Here is a 20236-nt window from a genome sequence, read left to right on the forward strand (position 1 = left end):
TCGAGTGGATGAAGTATTTGAAGGAGTGTGTACAAAGCTTGGAATAAAATTTCAGAGATTGTTTTCTAGTGTATCATACAAAAAACCCATCTGACATACTTACGATGTTTCATTTCTTCATCTCTTCTCAAGAGATAAGAAAAACACTTTTTTTGACTTGGTACTTGTCCCTGGAAGGGTTGTGACACTCCTGAATTACCCTCGGTCTTGCTTTCGGCCCCTAGGCCTCTTGTCCCTTGCTGTGCATAGCAATTCAAACTGAACCATTAGAAATAAGGATGTTGTATTTCAGTATAAGGCAGGAAATTCTGGAAAAGCATAAAATTCTGATGTCCTTTTTAAAGTTATTCCGAAAAATTAACCACTGCTTTTTTTTTTTATGATAGTCACACAGAGAGAGAGAGAGACAGAGGCAGAGGGAGAAGCAGGCTCCATGCACCGGGAGCCCGATGTGGGATTTGATCCCGGGTCTCCAGGATCACGTCCTGGGCCAAAGGCAGGCGCCAAACTGCTGCGCCACCCAGGGATCCCTTTTTCTTTCTTTCTTTCTTTCTTCTTTCTTTCTTTCTTTCTTTCTTTCTTTCTTTCTTTCTTTCTCTTTCTTTCTTTCTCTTTCTTTCTCTTTCTTTCTTCTTTCTTTCTTTCTTTCTTTCTTCTTTCTTTCTTTCTTTCTTTTCTTTCTTTATTTCTTCCTTCTTTCTTTCTTTCTTTCTTTCTTTCTTTCTTTCTTTCTTTCTCTTTCTTTCTCTTTCTTTCTTTCTTTCTTTCTTTCTCTTTCTTTCTTCTTTCTTTCTTTCTCTTTCTTTCTTTCTTTCTTTCTTTCTTTCTTTCTTTCTTTCTTTCTTCTTTCTTTCTTTCTTTTCTTTCTTTATTTCTTCCTTTTCTTTCTTTCTTTCTTTCTTTCTTTCTTTCTTTCTTTCTCTTTCTTTCTTTCATTTTTTCTAATGAAAATTTATTTTTTATTGCTGTTCAATATGCCAACATACAGAATAACACCCAGTGTTCATCCCATCAAGTGCCCCCCTCAGTGCCCACAACTCAGTCACCCCCACTCCCCGCCCTCCTCCCCGTCCACCACCCCTAGTTCGTTTCCCAGAGTTAAGAGTCTTCCATGTTCTGCCTCCCTTTCTGATATTTCCTACCCATTTCTTCTCCCTTCCCCTCTATTCCCTTTCACATCTTCTTTATCCATTCATCTTTCGATGGACACCGAGGCTCCTCCCACAGTTTGGCTATTGTGGACATTGCTGCCAGAAACATCAGGGTGCAGGTGTCCCGTCGTTTCACTGCATCTGTATCTTTGGGGTAAATCCCAGCAGTGCAATTGCTGGGTCGTAGGGCAGGTCTATTTTTAACTCTTTGAGGAACCTCCACACAGTTTCCCAGAGTGGCCTGCACCAGTTCACATTCCGACCAACAGTGCAAGAGGGTTCCCTTTTCTCCGCATCCTCTCCAACATTGGTGGTTTCCAGCCTTGTTAATTTTCCCCATTCTCACTGGTGTGAGGTGGTATCTCATTGTGGTTCTGATTTGTATTTCCCTGATGGCCAGTGATGCAGGGCATTTGCTCATGTGCTTGTTGGCCATGTCTATGTCTTCCTCTGTGAGATTTCTGTTCATGTCTTTTGCCCATTTCATGATTGGATTGTTTGTTTCTTTGGTGTTGAGCTTAATAAGTTCTTTATAAATCTTGGAAATTAGCCCTTCATCTGATACGTCATTTGCAAATATCTTCTCCCATTCTGTAGGTTGTCTTTTAGTTTTGTTGACTGTATCCTTTGCTGTGCAAAAGCTTCTTATCTTGATGAAGTCCCAATAGTTCATTTTTGCTTTCGTTTCTTTTGCCTTCATGGATGTATCTTGCAAGAAGTTACTGTTGCCGACTTCAAAAGGGGTGTTGCCTGTGTTCTCCTCTAGGATTTTGATGGAATCTTGTCTCACATCTAGATTTTTCATCCATTTTGAGTTTATCTTTGTGTCTGGTGCAAGAGAGTGGTCTAGTTTCATTCTTCTGCATGTGGATGTCCAATTTTCCCAGCACCATTTATTGAAGAGACTGTCTTTCTTCCAGTGGATAGTCTTTCCTCCTTTGTCGAATATTAGTTGACCATAAAGTTGAGTGTCCACTTCTGGGTTCTCTATTCTGTTCCCCTGATCTATGTGTCTGTTTTTGTGCCAGTACCACACTGTCTTGATGACCACGGCTTTGTAGTACAACCTGAAATCTGGCATTGTGATGCCCCCAGCTATGGTTTTCTTTTTTATTTTTTTTTAAACAAGCTTTTTTTAAATTTTTATTTATTTATGATAGTCACAGAGAGAGAGAGAGAGAGAGAGAGAGAGGGAGGGAGGGAGGCAGAGAGAGAAGTAGGCTCCATGCACCGGGAGCCTGACGTGGGATTCAATCCCGGGTCTCCAGGATCGTGCACTGGGCCAAAGGCAGGAGCCAAACCACTGCGCCACCCAGGGATCCCTGGTTTTCTTTTTTAAAATTCCCCTGGCTATTCGGGGTCTTTTCTGATTCCACACACATCTTAAAATAATTTGTTCTAACTCTCTGAAGAAAGTCTATGGTATTTTGTTAGGGATTGTGTTAAATGTGTAAATTGCCCTCGGTAACATTGACATTTTCATAATATTATTTCTACCAATCCATGAGAATTGAATATTGTTCCATCTCTTTGTGTCTTCCTCAATTTCTTTCAGAAGTGTTCTATAGTTTTTAGGGTATAGATCCTTTATCTCTTTGGTTAGGTTTATTCCTAGGTATCTTATGCTTTTGGGTGCAATTGTAAATGGGATTGACTCCTTAATTTCTCTTTCTTCAGTCTCATTGTTAGTGTATAGAAATGCCATTGATTTCTGGGCATTGATTTTGTATCCTGCCATGCTACCAAAGACATGGCCAACATGCACATGAGAAAATGCTCGGCATCACTTGCCATTAGGGAAATACAAATCAAAACCACAATGAGATACCACCTCACACCAGTGACGATGAGGAAAATTAACAAGGCAGGAAACCACAAATGTTGGAGAGGATGTGGAGAAAAGGGAACCCTCTTATACTGTTGGTGGGAATGTGAACTGGTGCAGCCACTCTGGGAAACTGTGTGGAGGTTCCTCAAAGAGTTAAAAATAGACCTGCCCTACGACCCAGCAATTGCACTGCTGGGGATTTACCCCAAGGGTACAGATGCAATGAAAGGCCAGGACACCTGCACCCCGATGTTTCTAGCAGCAATGTCCACAATAGCCAAACTGTGGAAGGAGCCTCGGTGTCCATTGAAAGATGAATGGATAAAGAAGCTGTGGTCTATGTATACAATGGAATATTACTCAGCCATTAGAAACGACAAATACCCACCATTTGCTTCAACGTGGATGGAACTGGAGGGTATTATGCTAAGTGAAGTAAGTCAATCGGAGAAGGACAAACATTGTATGTTCTCATTCATTTGGGGAATATAAATAATAGTGAAAGGGAATATAAAGGAAGGGAGAAGAAATGTGTGGGAAATATCAGAAAGGGAGACAGAACATAAAGACTCCTAACTCTGGGAAACGAACTGGGGGTGATGGAAGGGGAGGAGGGTCGGGGGTGGGGGGTGAATGGGTGATGGGCACTGAGGGGTGTACTTGACGGGATGAGCACTGTGTGTTATTCTGTATGTTGGTAAATTGAACACCAATAAAAAATAAATTTATTATTAAAAAATAAAAAATAAAGGGTTAAAAAAATAAAAAAAATGTAAATGGTCTAACAGCTCTAATCAAAAGATAAAAGGGTGGCAGAATGGATAAGAAAAACAATATCCATTGGGGTCACGTTGGTGGCTCAGTGGCTGAGCATCTGCCTTTGGCTCAGGTCATGATCTCTGGGTTTTGGGTTCGAGTCCTGGATCAGGCTCCCCACAGCAAGCCTGCTTCTCCATCTATGTCTCTGCCTCTATCTGTTTATCTCTCATGAATAAGTAAAATATTAAAGAAAAGAAAAACAATATCCATCTAAAGATGCCAACAGGAGTCTCACTTCAGACCTAAAGACTCATAAAGATTGAAAATGAAGGATTAAAAAAAAATTCACCATACAAGGAAAAGCAAAACAACAACAACAACAACAACAACAACAACAAAACAGTCCAGGATGGCAATACTTATATCAGACAGGACAGACTTTAAAACAAAGAGAGTAGCAAGAGACAAAGATGGTCATTACAAAATAATAAAGGGATTAATCCATAAGAGGATATGGCAATTATAAATATCTTGATCATATGCTATAAAACTAGAAATAAATCACAAGAAATAAGTGAAAATGTCACAAATATATGGAGACTCAACAACATACTACCAAACAGTCAACAGGGTAATTAAAGGAGAAATAACAAAATGCATAGACACAAATATAAATGACAACACAATGGTCCAAAATTTTGGGAAGGCAGCAAAAGCAGTTCTAAGAGAGAAATATATAGGGATATCAGCCTACCTCAAGAATCAAAATAAAGCTCCAATAAACAATTTAACATGTCTACGGAACTAGAAAAATCCCAAGTATTTTTCAAAGAACTACAATAAATAATACTGAAATTTGTAGGAAACCACAAAAGACTGAATAGCCAACACAATCTTGAGAGCGAATAACAAAAGCTAAAAGTGTCATGGTTCCAGATTTCAAGATATATTGCAAAACTGTACTAATAAAAAAACTATGGTACTGGTACAAAAAATCAACACATAAATCAAAAGAACAAAAGAGAGAGTTCAGAAACAAACATAGGATTAAATGGTCAATTAATCTATGAATAAAGAGGCAAGAATATGCAATGGAGAAAAGATAGTCCTTCGATAAATGGTGCTGTGAAAATTGGATAGCTACATGAAAAAGAAGGAAATTAGACCACTTTTTAACACCACACACAAACTCAAAATGGATTAAAGAACTCAACATAAGACCTGAAACCATAAAAACCCTAGAAGAGAGCACAGGCAGTAATGTCCCTGGCATCAGCCATAGCACTATTTTTCTAGATATGTCTGCTGAGGCAAGGAAACAACATCAAAAATAAACTATTGGGACTACGTCAAAATAAAAAGCTTTTACACAGCAAATATAATTATCAACAAAACAAAATGACAACCTACTGAATGGGAGAAGATATGTACAAATGATATATGTAATAAAGTATTAATATCCAAAATATATAAGGAATTTATACAACTTAATACCAAAAAAAGCCAAACAATCCAATTAAAAAATGGGCAAATGACATACATACATTTCTCCAAATACATATAGATGGCCAACAGACACATGAAAATATGTTCAACATCACTAATTATCAGGGAAACGCAAATTAGAACCACAATGAGATATCACTATAAACCTGTCAGAATGGCTAAAACCAAAAATACAAGATACAAAAAGTTTTAGCAGGACATATAGAAAAAGGAACCCTCTTGCACTGTTGGTGGGAATGCAAGAGGAGCAGCCACTGTGGAAAGAGTATGGAGGTTGCTCAAAAGCTTAAAAGTAGAAATATCTTATGATCCAATAATGCACTATTATTTACCCCCAAAACACAAAAACACTAATTTGAAAAGATGAATGCACCCATATGTTTACCACAGCATTATTTGTGATAGTCAAGATATGGAAGCAAACTAAATGCCCATCAATAGACAAATGGATTAGAAAGTATTATGTATATACATACACACACACACGGAATATCATATAGCCATAAAAAGGAGGAGGTGTGCCATTTGAGAAAACATGGATTAACCTAGAGGGTATCGTGTGAAGTGAAATACCTCAGACAAATACTTAAGTGGAAGTTTTTAAAAATGAGTAAACAAACAAAAAGCAAAATGAGATGCATAAATCCGGACCACTAACTGGTGGTTGTCACAGGAGAGGAGTGTGGGGTGTTGGGCAAAATGGTGAAGGGAAGTGTGAGATATAGACTTCTAGTTATTGAATGAGTAGGCCATAAGAATGAATGCCCAGCGTGAAGAATACAGTTAAAGATGGTGTAAGAAAAAAAAAAAAAAAAAAAAAGATGGTGTAAGAGCAGTGTGTCAGGACAGGCCGTAGCTACACTTGTGGTGAACATAGTATAATATATGGTCTTAAAAAATATATATATATATATTTATATTTATAAAAAACATATATATATATATATAGTCTTGTTGAATCACTATGTTGTACACCTGAAGCTAATGTAACCTTGTGTGTCAACTATATATACATACATAGCTCCTGAAAAATCCTTGGATTTTTCTTTTAAACAAACATTTAATGAGCACATTACCTGCTGGACTGACACTAGCTAATTTCACCTACAATATCACAGCTAAGTAAAATCTTGGTTATTTCTGCTCTCACCACAACTCTGTATACTTATTATTCAATGAAGGAATATCTCTGGTCGCTGAAATTGGACCCAATTTTTATTATCTTAACTACACCACAAGCACAATCTGATTTTACCTTCTCAAGCCTGAATGTCATTGGAAAAAAATAAAGCCTAGAAGAACCATTGGATAAAAACAGAGTACTGCATGTATAACCCAAAATTGGTTCCACACACCAATTTCTATATTTTTGATTCATAACTAAAGGATTCCTTGGTTAGTTCTCTGTTCATCTGAATGCGAAACAGCTCCCTTGCCAAGGTGATTTTCTCCTGGCAACCAACTCTTGAGTAAATATCAGAAGGATACTAGTTTGACCCAACTTACAATTCATCTGATTAAATTTGAAGTGGGTGATCCATTATTAAATAAAAGTCGAAGAACCTTCCTTCCATTTCATTTCTTGTGATTACATGCACCTGCCACATGGCTGAACAGCAAAATAACACTCTACATATAGCAGACTAGTTCTCATAATTTCCGCCTGTGTCTATCTGGACAAATCACCCTTTTCAATGTATTCTTTAGTGAGTCATATACAACGTATATCTATGATGGCTTTTTAAAAAGCTTTTATTTATTTATCTGACACAGAGAAAGAGAGCATAAGCAAGAGGAGTGGCAGGCAGAGGCAGAAGCAGGCTTCTTAGTGAGCGGGAGCCCAATGCAGGGCTGGATCCCAGGACCTGAGATCATGGCTCGAGCCCAAGGCAGATGCTTAACTGATGCAGCCACCCAGACGCCCCTCTATCATGGCTCTCAAGATATTTAGGTTGAAACAGCGCTTTAAATAAGGGAACAGAGAAATTCAGTACATGTAAAAAAAAAAGTTTAGCCAGGAGTGGTAAGGAGTTCCTCCCTGTATATTACATCTAGATCTATTGGAGCAAAGAGAAAAAGAATATTCGACCCTCCTACACATGACAGGCTGTATGATATATTAGAAAGGGAATGAATGTGAATTAATTGGAAACTGCAGATTCCATTCCAAGCCCCCATCCTGCTGTGCACCATCTATTTGGCCAGATATAAATAACAACCTCTCCAAATGTTTTATTCATATTTGTAAAACTGATAAAAAAGATCCTGACTTACCCACTTCAGGGAATTGCTAAGGGAATCCAAGAGATAATAGAAATTGCCTTCATAAAATCTTAAAAGCCACGTAAGCATTTAAATCCACCATTCCAAGTTTTCCTTTTATTTATTTTTTTAAGATTTTATTCATTTATTCATGAGAAACACAGAGAGGAGAGAGAGAGAGAGAGAGGCAGAGACACAGGCAGAGGGAGAAGTAGGCTCCTCACGGGGAGCCTGAGGTGGGACTGGATCTCGGGACTCCAGATCAGCCCCTGGGCTGAAGGCAGCGCTAAACCGCTGAGCTATCCGGGCTGCCCCCAAGTTTTCCTTTTAGGAGAAGGTAGGTGAGAATCACAGTAAAGAATATTTCAGCAGGAGTGAGGAGACCTAGCTAGACCTCTGGCTCTGCCCCAGAGTAGCTGTGTGATTCTCCAACACAGCATGCACCCTTCTCGAATTTCTGCTGCTTACCTATAAAAGGTGGAAAAGTCTGATGGAATATTTAAAAATCACAGATTTTAGAACCTGAACATTTGGCAGAGTACCATATATTGCGCAAAACTCTTTTTCCCTCCAGATTTTTTATTTCAAGAGAAAAATGACTTAAAGTCAGAGGGACCTGTAGCTGCTGCCAATGCCATGTGTCCACCTTTAGAAATTTTAATCACAGATTATTGGAGGTAGTCAAAGAGGAAAGCAACTTAACATGCTTTGGCACAACCTTAATTGCATGATAAATGTACTTCCAAATAACTCTGACCAAATTCCACTGGCTTTTAATTCAAGGATATAGTGATCTTTCATATTCCTTAGACATTCTGAATGCATCTTAAATACACATTACGAAAGCCATTATCTATACCTGAAAAGGCTTCCTGCTGGAAAGATTGAGGCGTTTCCTCATCCATCTGTTGCCTTGATTCCCAAATATCTGCCACAGCAGCTGTCTCTTGTGTTACTCCAAACTCTCTGGTAGATGGCCAGCCTATAAATATGCTTTCCAAACATGTGGTAATATAAGCGGAAGGTGCAGCCCCCTGCATCGGTGGCATTGAGGACAGGGCTGAGGAAAGTAGCTCTGTTTTGGAAAACCTGTGGCTCCGAAGATTCTATGTAGAGATAGTGTCCTTTAGCTGTGCCCAAGGTATGAGCCTTCATTGGCCCTGTATTAAGTGTTGAAGTTGGACCGTGCTTCCTGGTCCAATCAACGTCGTCTTCTGTATCTTGTTCCCAGTTACAGATTCCATTTTCAAAGTTACATTGGAACTCAGGTACTGAAATTGGCATGAAATAACAACAAAAAAATAATTAAGGACAAAAAACATGATTAAGAATACTTGTTGATATTTGGCTCCTGCCAAGGTTAATGATTTTAATGTTTTTTAAATGCGACACTAAAAGTTTTTAAAAAGTGAATAAATCCTAGATTTATATCAAGTAATAATATTTTATAGACTGGGGGGGGGCATTACTTCAGCCATTATTTTCCAAATGCCTTTTATACCCATCCTTCACCATTTCCAGCACTATAACTTTATGCAAATGATGAGGGCACCATGACCGACTCAATACTATAAACTTCTGGCTCAGTCGATTTCAGCCTTAGCCAAATGTCCCAATCACCAGTGAATGTTAAAAATCAAAACAAAACAAAAAACATGAAGTTCCAGAACTTATCTTAAGGGATGTTGATTTATTTTTTTAAAGATTTATTTATTAAAAAAAAAAGATTTATTTATTTTAGAGAGAGAAAAGGGGGGTCAGGGGACAGAGGGAGAGATAATCTCAAGCAGGCTCTCCACTGAGCACAGAGCCCTACAGGGGCTCAGTCTCACAACCCTGAGATTATGACCTGAGCCGAAATCAAGAGTTGGATGCTGAACCAACTGAGCCCCCCCAGCCCCCCCGGAGATGTTGACTGAACTGCCACAAATAGTGCGGTTGAACATCAAGATAATTCATTATCTCCCTTGGCGATTCTAACATGCAGAACTGAAGAGTCATACTTTAATAGAGTCCAATCTTTCAGAATCACCTGATGTGTACAGCATAATTGCTTGCTCCATGGCGAAGCTCCATACCAGCACTACCTGGTTAGATATGGGGGACCGAGCAATCCATATTTTTAACAAGTATTCAACATGATCCTGATGCCAGCATTTTCCAGACCTCAGGCTGAAAAACTCCTCCCTTTGGTTTCATCTTGCCCCAATTCCACATTTCCCTCCATCAGTGCCAGAAAGACCATTCTTCTGCCTTCCATGGCAATTTATCATTTTCTTCCTGTACATACATGCTCATTTAATCCAAACTGAAATCTAAGCTCTTCTTTCAAGCTTTACCTTTCCCAAGTTAAATTAACTTCCTGTTTGTCCCTGGCCAGCCTTTTCTTAGCATACACCACCTTCCCCACTTGCCTTAAACACCTCACTCCTCTCTCCTTCTCTATTTATGCCTCCTGTTGTGCTGCGGGCTCTTGGCAGCATCTCCTGAGAGGCAGTCTTTTCTTCTCACTGGATTGCAGCTCCTTTGAGCTGGAGCTTTTAAGCTTAAAACTCCTTCCAGGCACTAGAAGAATTCAAAGCACTTATAAAGGATTGACTAGCCCCTCGTCACCTAGCTTATCTACCACAATTTCCAGAATATAGTAATGTAGTCATTTTCAGGATGTGAACATTTTGTTGACAACAAGGATTTGTTTTTAGAATAAAAACATTTAGCATTATTTGGGTAGAAGGAACAGGAGTTAGAATTAATGCATAGTTTTACATTTTAGCTTCATTCACCGAAGTTAATATTTTTTAAACATATAAATGTCAGCTGTCCTTTCACTATTCATCTTAGTAAATGCACTTGGTGCCAAAGGGGAATAAATATTCTGAAACAATAAATATAAGCAAATGTGGATAAATGCAGCCGGGCTAGAACAAATCATCTGTCTTTGAAAACTACGGAACAGGAGCTTAGAACTAATGATGGGAGCCCAGTGAGTAAATGTCAAATGGGAGATGAGCTTTTGTTTGATATTTCCTCACTTGTGACTAATCAAGCCCAGCTGTGACGTGAACTGGGGACCCACAGCATACTCTCCGGGTGTCAATCTTTGGCTGTGGAGCAGAAGGAGAATATCAAGCTGCTAAGTTTTTTGACATAAAACTGGCACTAAAGCCAACAGATTTTGATATTGCCTGTCTTCATATTGACTGTATGTTCAATCTCTATTTTGAAAGGGAATGCACGTAGCTCCACCTTCAAATAAAAAACCCTATCTCTAAACGTAGGAAGATTTAGGAAATAAAACATAGATTTCTGGATGCCTAATGCTTTCTATGGAATCCAGGAACACATTTATATGGAAAGCTGCGAGAGAAACTGACACTCTGATACCACTACTGTTCTCTTTCACTAATATTTAGTCACAAGTAGTATTTTGATTATTATAGTTGTACTGACATAACTCCATCTAAGTTAATAGTAGTTTTAAGGATAATTTGCTTTTTTTTTTTTTTTGAGGAGTGGGCTTCGGAGAGCTTCAGAAAGATGAAAAAGCTTTCTAAAGCCACAAAAATAAATTACCTTGGGGACAAGTTACACTTCTTATGTTAGCCATTGTCTAAATTATCAACTTTATTTATATCCACTCAAAGAATTAGTTGTGTAATGAGATGCATGGTAATTCTGACTTCAATCCACCTGACTGTATCAAAGATCACATATATGCAGCATGCTGTACAATAATTTATATGGAAGTTTCTTAATGCAGTGTTTCCTATGATGCACCAAGCATTTTATGGCTTCACTTTGGTTTATAATTAGCCTCTCAATGTAATAGGCATATAGCTTGAATTTTAAGAATTGTTGCTATTTCTGGACAAAGAAAGATGCAAATTCTTTTTCTGATTGATTTTGTAATTGAAGTAAAAAACAGCTATAAGCTTCTGATTCATTTTCAGGAGCAAGTGCAATGGGCACTACCTGGTGCTAGGTTTATTAAATTATAAAATGTATACAATCATCAGATACCATAAACTTTCTGGTAATTTAAACCAGAAACTCAAGACTTACCTTTGACACAGCACTCCCTGCTCCCTATAGCCAAAACATCATCAAATGTCCCTCCTAACTATTTCCCCAAACATCAGTCCCTCCATCTCCATCACTGCCGCTGTGATACAGGCTGCCCACCCCTCCTCAGTGGATTATCGCAATGGCCTCCTGATGGGTCTCCCAAATCCACTCTCCTCCAATCCACTTATCACTCTGTATCTACACTGACATGTTTTAATATGCCAATTTTATTATACCACTTTCCTTCTTAAAAACCCTCAAATGAAGAAAAACTTTCCTAATATAGACTATAAATATCTGCAAATCTGGCCTCCTTCACATTTCTGTCCTTATACTGCACCCTATCTCTCCTTCACCTCCTCGCTCCTACCGCACTGGCTGGCCTCCATCTGCTACACGGTCACATATCAGGGCTTTTGCATATATATGCTTTGACTTTTTTATTTTCAGATCTCAGCTAAGTCATCTCCTTTAGAAAGTTTAATACCATTATTATAAAGTCACCGCACTCCTCTCCGTATCTCCCATCAAAGCTTCCAGTTTGTATTTTTAAAACAATATTTGAATAATATCTACTTCTCAATTAGACTGTAAATTCCATGAGATCTGAAACTCAGTCATTGTGGTTAGCACTTTATCTATAGTATCTAGTTAATAAGTCCACATAACAAATATCGGTAACCTGATTAATCAACCACTCATCACGGTCGTCAACTCTGGAACAATGTTTCCTGTCTTTGCCTTGATTGGCTAGAAAACAGTGAACAAATCAAGATCTCCACTGTAAAAATACGATGGACCAAAATAATAATAATAATTAATAATAATAACAACAACAACAACAAAGCACTTACCACAGTCAACCTCATCAGTATGATCACCACAATCATCTACCAAATCACATAACAGAAGTTTTTCTATGCAAGCCTTGCTGCGTCGACAGCAGAAAAAGTCCGGCTCTTCACAGCTCTCTGCAGGAAGAGAAAGGGTACAATTTTCAAATCTGATGTCATCAATAGCTGAGACTCCATCATAAATGCCAAGACTGACTTTATCTAGTGACAAATGGAAGGGCTGAGTAAGGCGTCCAAGCTGAATAGTGGCCTGTGACCACTGGTTGCCCTGGTTACACAATACTCTCCAGAGTACTGTAGAGTCGTTGGAATCTTCCACATGTAGCTGTAGCTCAGCTGCTCCCACTGACAGACCATGGTCATAAAACCTGAAAAAGAACAAACACAAGGAATGGAAATGATTTATTGCATAGACTAAATATTTAACTTATAGGCTCTTCCACTCAGTCAACCGTTGATTAATAATTAGCTACAATGGACGCCTTTATTTCTTGCAGTAATCATTGCTGCTCATATGCGAGAGCTTATCTGCTGAGGTGCATACTCTGGCTCCAGGACCCTGGGAGCCTTTCTCAAGGAGTCCCATCTAGAACAGAGGAGGCAGAGTTAATTAAATTATAATCCACTGTTGGAGGGAAAGAGTCTCTTTCATCTAAAGAAAGAACACAACAAATACTGATAATGTGCTTCTAAGTAAAATGCTAATTGTATAAATATAACAGTACCTATTTTTAAAGGCAAACCAAGGGCAAATCATAAAGTCTAACAAGTGCAGAAGTACGCCTGCAACCACCGGGTTGCTGGGGTAGCTGACCACAGTTTCTAGTATTTACCAGAAGGAAAGTATGCATCCAGGTCCTGCCTGGCTAAACGTTGGGCTCTGGAGTTTGGCAACTTGTGACAAGCTTCTGCTTTCTTCAGAATGAACATAAAATGCCCTATTGAGATACAAATACAAATTGTAAGTTAGCCGACTGAGTTGAGGCACCTGCCTCTTAACCTTGTACTAAGCTCTGTGTCTGACTAAAATTAAGACTATACAATCAAAAATCAATAAATATGATGAGTCAAATTTGCTCTTATGAAAACTAAACTAGTATCTACCTCCAGGTTGAAAATCATGCAAAAAGTTAATAATTTAAGTGAATTCAGCCAAAAGCATATCTATACTCCCTCCCCACCACCCTTAAAGGAGTCATTTCACACTAACAACATAAACGTAATTGACACTATTTAGCTATTTGTCACACTATTTGTTGCAGTAACATAGAGCTTTAAATGCTTATCTTTCTCTTAAGAGGCCTGACCAAGGGTGAACAAAAGCCTCTCCTTGCTTATTACCTTCAGTTGTGTTGGGAGTATGATCCCTAGGTGGAGCCTGTTGCTCAAATTCAGCCAAAAGGTTACTTCTAGAGTTCCATACCCAATCAAAATGGTCACCACTAATTGCTTCAAACCAACCACAGCTATCTGCTTCAAAGTCACATTTGGAGCCTGAAAAACAAAATGTGACTCCTAGGATGGCTCTCCGGAGTATTCATATACTTTAGAATCGTAAAGCTCAACTGAAATACCTTGTTATACTTCTCTAAGTACATTAAAGGATACATTTGAGGAAAAAATGGATCCTATCTGATCTGAAAGAAATAAAAACCAGAGTTGTGCTTTCCATACTGAAAAATTAATAAAGCAGAATTATCAATTTAAGAAATTACATTTTTACCAAATAATTTTTCAAAGAAACAGCATTATTCAGCTATATTGAGTATAGAATTGCCAAGGTCTACCTAATTTATTCGATACTCATGTTATTTCTCTGCCACTATGACATTATTTGGAAGACTTCATTGTTCCTACAGATTATTTTATACTAAAATATGAAAAGTAGCTACTTCAAAAAGATTAAAATTTGAAAAACCAAGATTATTATAATTAATATTACGTTCACCACCAATTTTGTAGAGCTTAATATTTCCCAAAGTATTATATGCATTGCATAATATTTATAGGGCAGAATAATTTGACCCACTTTTCAGGAAATAGGTAAGAAATAGTTAATTTCCACAAAGCCATTAGAAAAGAGGAAGAGAAAGACAGGACTGAGAAGTTATAATAATAGTATGAATTATAGCTAATATTTAATAGATACCTATGTCATAGACCCTGTACTAAACACTTTATATAGATCCAACTTTCACAATAGCCCAAGGAAGAAAGGAAAGTTCAGGGAAGTTATTAATCTAACTAAGGTCATAGAGTTAGGAAACTATGTAAATGGATTGAAATCCAAAGATTTTTCACTTCAATGATAATTATGACAGGTTAGGGGAAAAATACTAAGAATATTTAAAACTACATTTTTATAGGCCATCTCTGTTTATAAATACATAATATATAAATAACTCATAAATATACCTAGATTTCAGTGGTTTCAAAGTATGTAGTTGCCATTTCAATCCCTGAGAAAGTAATGCTTTTGATTCCTTTTTCAGACAATTAAAAAAAAACAAAGGGGGACACCTGAGTGGCTCAGTGGTTGAGCATCTGCCTTCGGTGCAGGGCATGATCTCAGGTCCAGGGATCAAGTCCCACATCAGGTTCCTGCGGGGAGCCTGCTTCTCCCTCTGCCTATGTCTCTGCCTCTCTGTCTCTCATGAATAAATAAAATCTTAAAAAAAAAGGATCCAGGAGTTCTTTTACGAAAATACAGAAAGAAAACAAGTTATTGCTACTATGGAATAGCTATCACACATAGTTCCCTGGAAAGGGAGCCTTATTGTCTATTGTCTGCTATCCAAGGAGATACCAATGTAGAAATAAATGAATATACTAATGGTGGTAAAATTTCAGAAACCACTGTGGCAATTTTCTAGTTTTATTAGATAAGATCCATCAAAGACAGCAATTTTTAACAGATGCTTTGCTGCTAAAATTTAAATATGCCTATCTAATATACTGTGTTCCCAAATATTTAGATTTCTATACACATTTTAAAAACTCACCTCAGCTGTTCAGAGATGTAATAAACCAGCTGAAATTAATTTAGCTAGCTGTTAACCAAATATACACTTCATAAGAACAGCTATTAAAAATTCTGTATGTCGGGACGCCTGGGTGGCTCATCAGTTGAGCAACTGCCATCAGTTCAGGTCGTGATCCCAGGGTCCAGGATTGAGTCCCACATTGGGTTCCCTGCAAGGAGCCTGCTTCTTCCTCTGCCTAAGTCTCTGTCTCTCTCTCAGTGTTGTTCATAAATAAATGAATAAATAATCTTAAAAAAACAGTCTTTTCTGACTTAGAGATATAATATTCTGGGTAAATTTTAACAATTGAGGTTCAAAGATTGTTCACTTTTCTGGAGCCTCACTATTGACTTTCTTAATTATCATCATTATCAGAAACAGCATAATTTGCAAGAACCATAGTTATCACTACTTCAGGGTTTATTGTATACCAAGCTTTGTGCTAGAAGCTGTTATGCTCATCATAGGATATCTGTTGACATAGTTTCTTTTTTAATTTTTTAAGATATTATTTATTTATTCATGAGAGAGACAGAGAGAGGCAGAGACATAGGCAGAGGGAGAAGCAAGATTCCCACAGGAGCCTGATGCAGGACTCGATCCCAGACCCCAGGATCATGCCCTGAGCCAGAGGTGGACGCTCAACCACTGACCCACCCAGGTGTCCCTGACATAAAGTTTCTAAAACTTATTTGTCTATTTCTATTTCTATGGATATGAGTAAAAAACCTAGTGACTCTATAGCAGCTTTTAATTATTTTCAGTAAAATTACTCTTGTTGCCACTATTAGTTATATAAATATAATTATAGTAGCTACCCCCAAAGAAAGGATGTTAGGGGATATTTGGTAGAAAGACACACAGGCTCCTACACTATCACTGTCACGTTGAGAGCTTTTCACTAGGAGAGAAGAAATTAAATTTATGTAGGAGCCAAGGAACCTTGGCAGGGTGATGGATACAGAATCAGATGGTTTTATATCAGACTCACTGTTAGAACTTCTTTGATGGTTTGAGATGATTCCTACAGAGAATCATGTATAAGAAATAAACATGAAATGAGCAAAGCACTGGAGCTGATAATTTGGGTCTCATGCAAAGACTTAAAAATTTAAAGAAGGGTACTCTTTGATATATACCCAAAGGAGCCCAAAACACATCCACACAGAAACCTGTACATGGCAATTCCTAACTGCCAAAACATGGAAGCAAAAAAAAAAAAAAAAAAAAAAAAGTCCCTCAATAGGTGAATGGACAAACTGTACTATACCCAGACAGTGGAGTGTTGTTCAGCACTAAAAATAAATGAGCTATCAATCCATGAAAAGCCATGGAGGAAACTTAAATGCATGTTACTAAGTGAAAGAAACCAGGCTGAAAAGGCTCCATACTGTAGGCTTTCAACTATTTAACATCTGGAAAAGGCAAAAATATGAAATGAGTAAAAGGAGGAGTGGTTGCCAGAATTTAGAGGTGGGGGGAAGGCTGATGAGGTGATTCACAAGAGTATTTTCAATACAAGAGCAATGTCATGAAAATACTTTGTATGATACCATATTGACAAATAGATTTTACCACACATTCTTCCAAACCCACAGAATGTATCACACCAAGAGTGGACCATACTGGGCTTTGAATAATTATGATGTATCAGTGTCGAATCATCAGTTGTGACAAATGCCCCCCTCCCCTGCCCGCTGGGAAATCTGATGTAGGAGATGCTCTCTCTCTCTCTCTCTCTCTCTCTCTGTGTGTGTGTGTGTTGTGTGTGTGTGTGTTTAGGGCAGGAGAGGTATGTGGGAAATCTCTACTTTTTCCTCAACTTTTCTGTGACTTGAAAACTGTTCTGAAAAAAAAAAGTCCTAATAATTAATTAGTTGAGCTGCTGAAGAAAAGTCTGAGCTAGCAGAGGTTATTTCATGAAGTTTAAGGAAAGAAGCCATCTCTATGACATAAAAGTGCAAGGTGAAGCAACAAATGCTGATGCAGAAGCTGCAGCAAGGTATCCAGAAGTTGTAGCAAAGAGAATTAATGAAGGCAGCCACACTGAACCGCAGATTTTCAATGTAGATTAAACAGCCTCATAGTGGACGTTAGGACTTTCATAGCTAGAGAGAAGTCAATGTCTGGCCTTAAAGCATCAAAAGACAGGCTGACTCTCTAAGTTAGGGGCTAATGTAGCTGATGACTTTAAGCCAAAGCCAATGCTCATTTACTGTTATGAAATTCCTAGGGCCCTTCAGAATTATGCTAAATCCCTTCTATCTGTGCTCTATAAATGGAACTGCAAAGCCTAGATGACCGTACATCTATTTATGACATGATTTCTTGAATGTTTTAAGTCCACTGTTGAACTGACTGCTCAGAAAAAAAAAAAGATTCGTTTCAAAATATGACTGCTCACTAACAACGCACCTGGGCACCCAAGGGCTTTGACAGAGAGGTACAGTGAGATTAATGCTGTTTTTCTACCTCTAATACAACATCCATTCTGCAGCCCATGGATCAAGTGGTCATTTTCAACTTTCAAGGCTTAATATTTAAGAAACACATTTCATACAGCTATAGATGCCATAGATACTGATTTCTCTGATGGATGTGGGAAAAGTCCATTGAAAGCCTTCTGGAAAGGACTGACCACGCTAAATGCTATTAAGAACATTTGTGATTCGTGAGAAGCATTCAAAATATCAACAGAAATAGGAATTTGGAAGAAGTTGACTCTAAACCCCAGGGATGACTTTGAGGGGCTCAAGACTTCAGTGGAGGAAATAACTGCAAATGGGGTGGAAACAGCAGGAGAACTAGAATTAGAGGTAGAACCTGAAGTTGTGACTGAACTGCTGCAATCTCATAATAAAACTTGGATGAAATAAGTCAGTTAGAAAAAGATCAATACCATATCATCTCTCTTATATGTGGAATTTAAGAAATAAGACAGATGAACATAGGGGAAGGGAAAACAAAAAAAGAAGCAAACCACAGGAGACTCTTAGCTACAGAGAACAAACTGAGGGCTGCTGGAGGGGAGATGGGTGAATTGGGTGATGAGTATTATTGGTTGCACTTGTGATGAGCACATGATTTTATACATTAGTAATGAATCACTGTACTCTACTTCTGAAACCAATATTGAACCACATGCTAACCAACTAGAATCTAAGCAAAAACTTAAAATTTTTAAAAAAGTACTAATGCCAAAAATGAAGGCTTTAAAAGTGGGGGGAAAAACTTGAACAGATTAGGAGTTGCTTCTTATGGATGAAAAAAGAATATAATTTCTTGAGACGTAACCTATTCCTACTCCTGGGAAAGAATCTGTAAAGATTGTTGAAATGGCAATAAGGGATTCAGAATATTACATAAACTTAGTTGATAAAGCAGCAGCAAGGTTTGAGAAGACTGACTCCAATTTTGAAAGAGGTTGTACTGCGGGTAAGATGCTATCAAATAGCACCATATCCTACAGAGAACTGTTCATGAAAGGAAGAGCCAATTGATGTAGCAAATTTCATTGCTGTCTGATTTTAGCAAATTGGCACAGCTACTCCAACCTTCAGTGACTACCACCCAGACCAGGCAGCAGCAATCAACGTAGAAGCAGGACCTTCCACCAACAAACAATTATGACTCCTTGAAAATTTGTATGATAGAATTTTCTAACAATAAAGTACTTTTTAATTAAGGTATGTACATTGTTTCTTTAGACATAATACTACTGCACACTTAACAGGCTAAGGTATAGTGCAAACATAATTTTTATATGCACTGGAAAAGCAAAGAATTCATTTTATTGTGATACTTGCTTAGCTGCAGTGGTCTGGAACAAAAACCACAATATCTCTGAGGCGTAGCTATGATAACTGTAAGTCCACTAGGTTAACTCTCCCTGTTTATCTCTCTTTCTTGCTAGATTTCATGACCCTCCTTGAAAGTTACATGAAGGAGGACAAAAGTTATTTGAGTGTTCTAGTACATTGAGGTTCTACTTTATTTGATTTGATTAAGCAGAGGTTATTATAAGCTTTAAATACATTAAAACTATGCATACTATTTTAGAATATGTTCTCTACTCATCGTATTTCTTTGAGCTTCAGGCTTTTTCACGCATTCAAAAGGAGTTATAATAATTTTGGAGTTGTAATGTTAAAATAACTGTAGTCTTCATCAAAAGTTAATATTCATTAGTTATTTAAAGCATAAAATAGTCAAATATTTGTAAAAGTACCATGAAATCAAAAAGACTGCTATATGAATAAATAGATGAAATCTTTTAAAGGAACACCAATGCACAAACAGTAACACTTTACATTCAAAATTATTGCATTTGAAGTAGCAATTATTAATTACATTATTCTACACATGGTTTTAAGGATCTCCTGTAATCTGACCAGCAGAGGTACTATTGGGACATAATTCTCCAGGGTCTCTCATGTTTCTGCATGTCCTATAAGCTGAGCCATTAACTGCCCCTTTGTTCCAGACCATCCTTTTAAGGATATTAAAATAGTAAATGCTCATGAAAAATAGAGGTAGTGACTCCATCTATAAGAGAGGGCAAATTATTGTCTTGTATAATATAATAAGGAAAATGTACTCCTCTTAAACATAGGTCAGACACATTTGCTTGAATCCCACTATAAGATTTGGGTTCCATAAACACAGGCTTTCTTAGCTGTGATGCATAACCTATTTCTCATGCATATCAGCCTGGGCCCCTCTGAGCTGCTCCTGGGACTCAGGGAGCAAGAGGAACTAAGGCAAACAGGACATTTATGCTGGGTGTTA

General features: G+C 37.8%; 1 protein-coding gene and 1 long non-coding RNA gene across 3 annotated transcripts in view; one reads left to right on the plus strand and one right to left on the minus strand.

The window, feature by feature from the left end:
• LOC144309481 (MAM and LDL-receptor class A domain-containing protein 1-like) overlaps positions 1–12929 on the minus strand; it is a 41002-nt gene extending 28073 nt beyond the window's left edge. The window contains exons 1-3 of the mRNA XM_077890573.1: positions 12899–12929; positions 12426–12839; positions 8366–8777 (exon numbers count right to left, since the gene is read on the minus strand). Of these exons, the coding sequence (XP_077746699.1) occupies positions 8404–8777; positions 12426–12839; positions 12899–12929 (819 nt within the window). The 3' untranslated portion in view covers positions 8366–8403. The remainder of the gene's footprint in view (positions 1–8365; positions 8778–12425; positions 12840–12898) is intronic.
• The window catches only part of LOC144309467 (uncharacterized), a 41453-nt gene that overhangs the window by 9895 nt on the left and 11322 nt on the right, over positions 1–20236 (plus strand). The gene's annotated exons all lie outside the window — the stretch shown is intronic.

The sequence above is a fragment of the Canis aureus genome, unplaced genomic scaffold, assembly GCF_053574225.1.
Source record: "Canis aureus isolate CA01 unplaced genomic scaffold, VMU_Caureus_v.1.0 NW_027326412.1_RagTag, whole genome shotgun sequence".
In the NCBI taxonomy this organism is placed as follows: domain Eukaryota; kingdom Metazoa; phylum Chordata; class Mammalia; order Carnivora; family Canidae; genus Canis; species Canis aureus.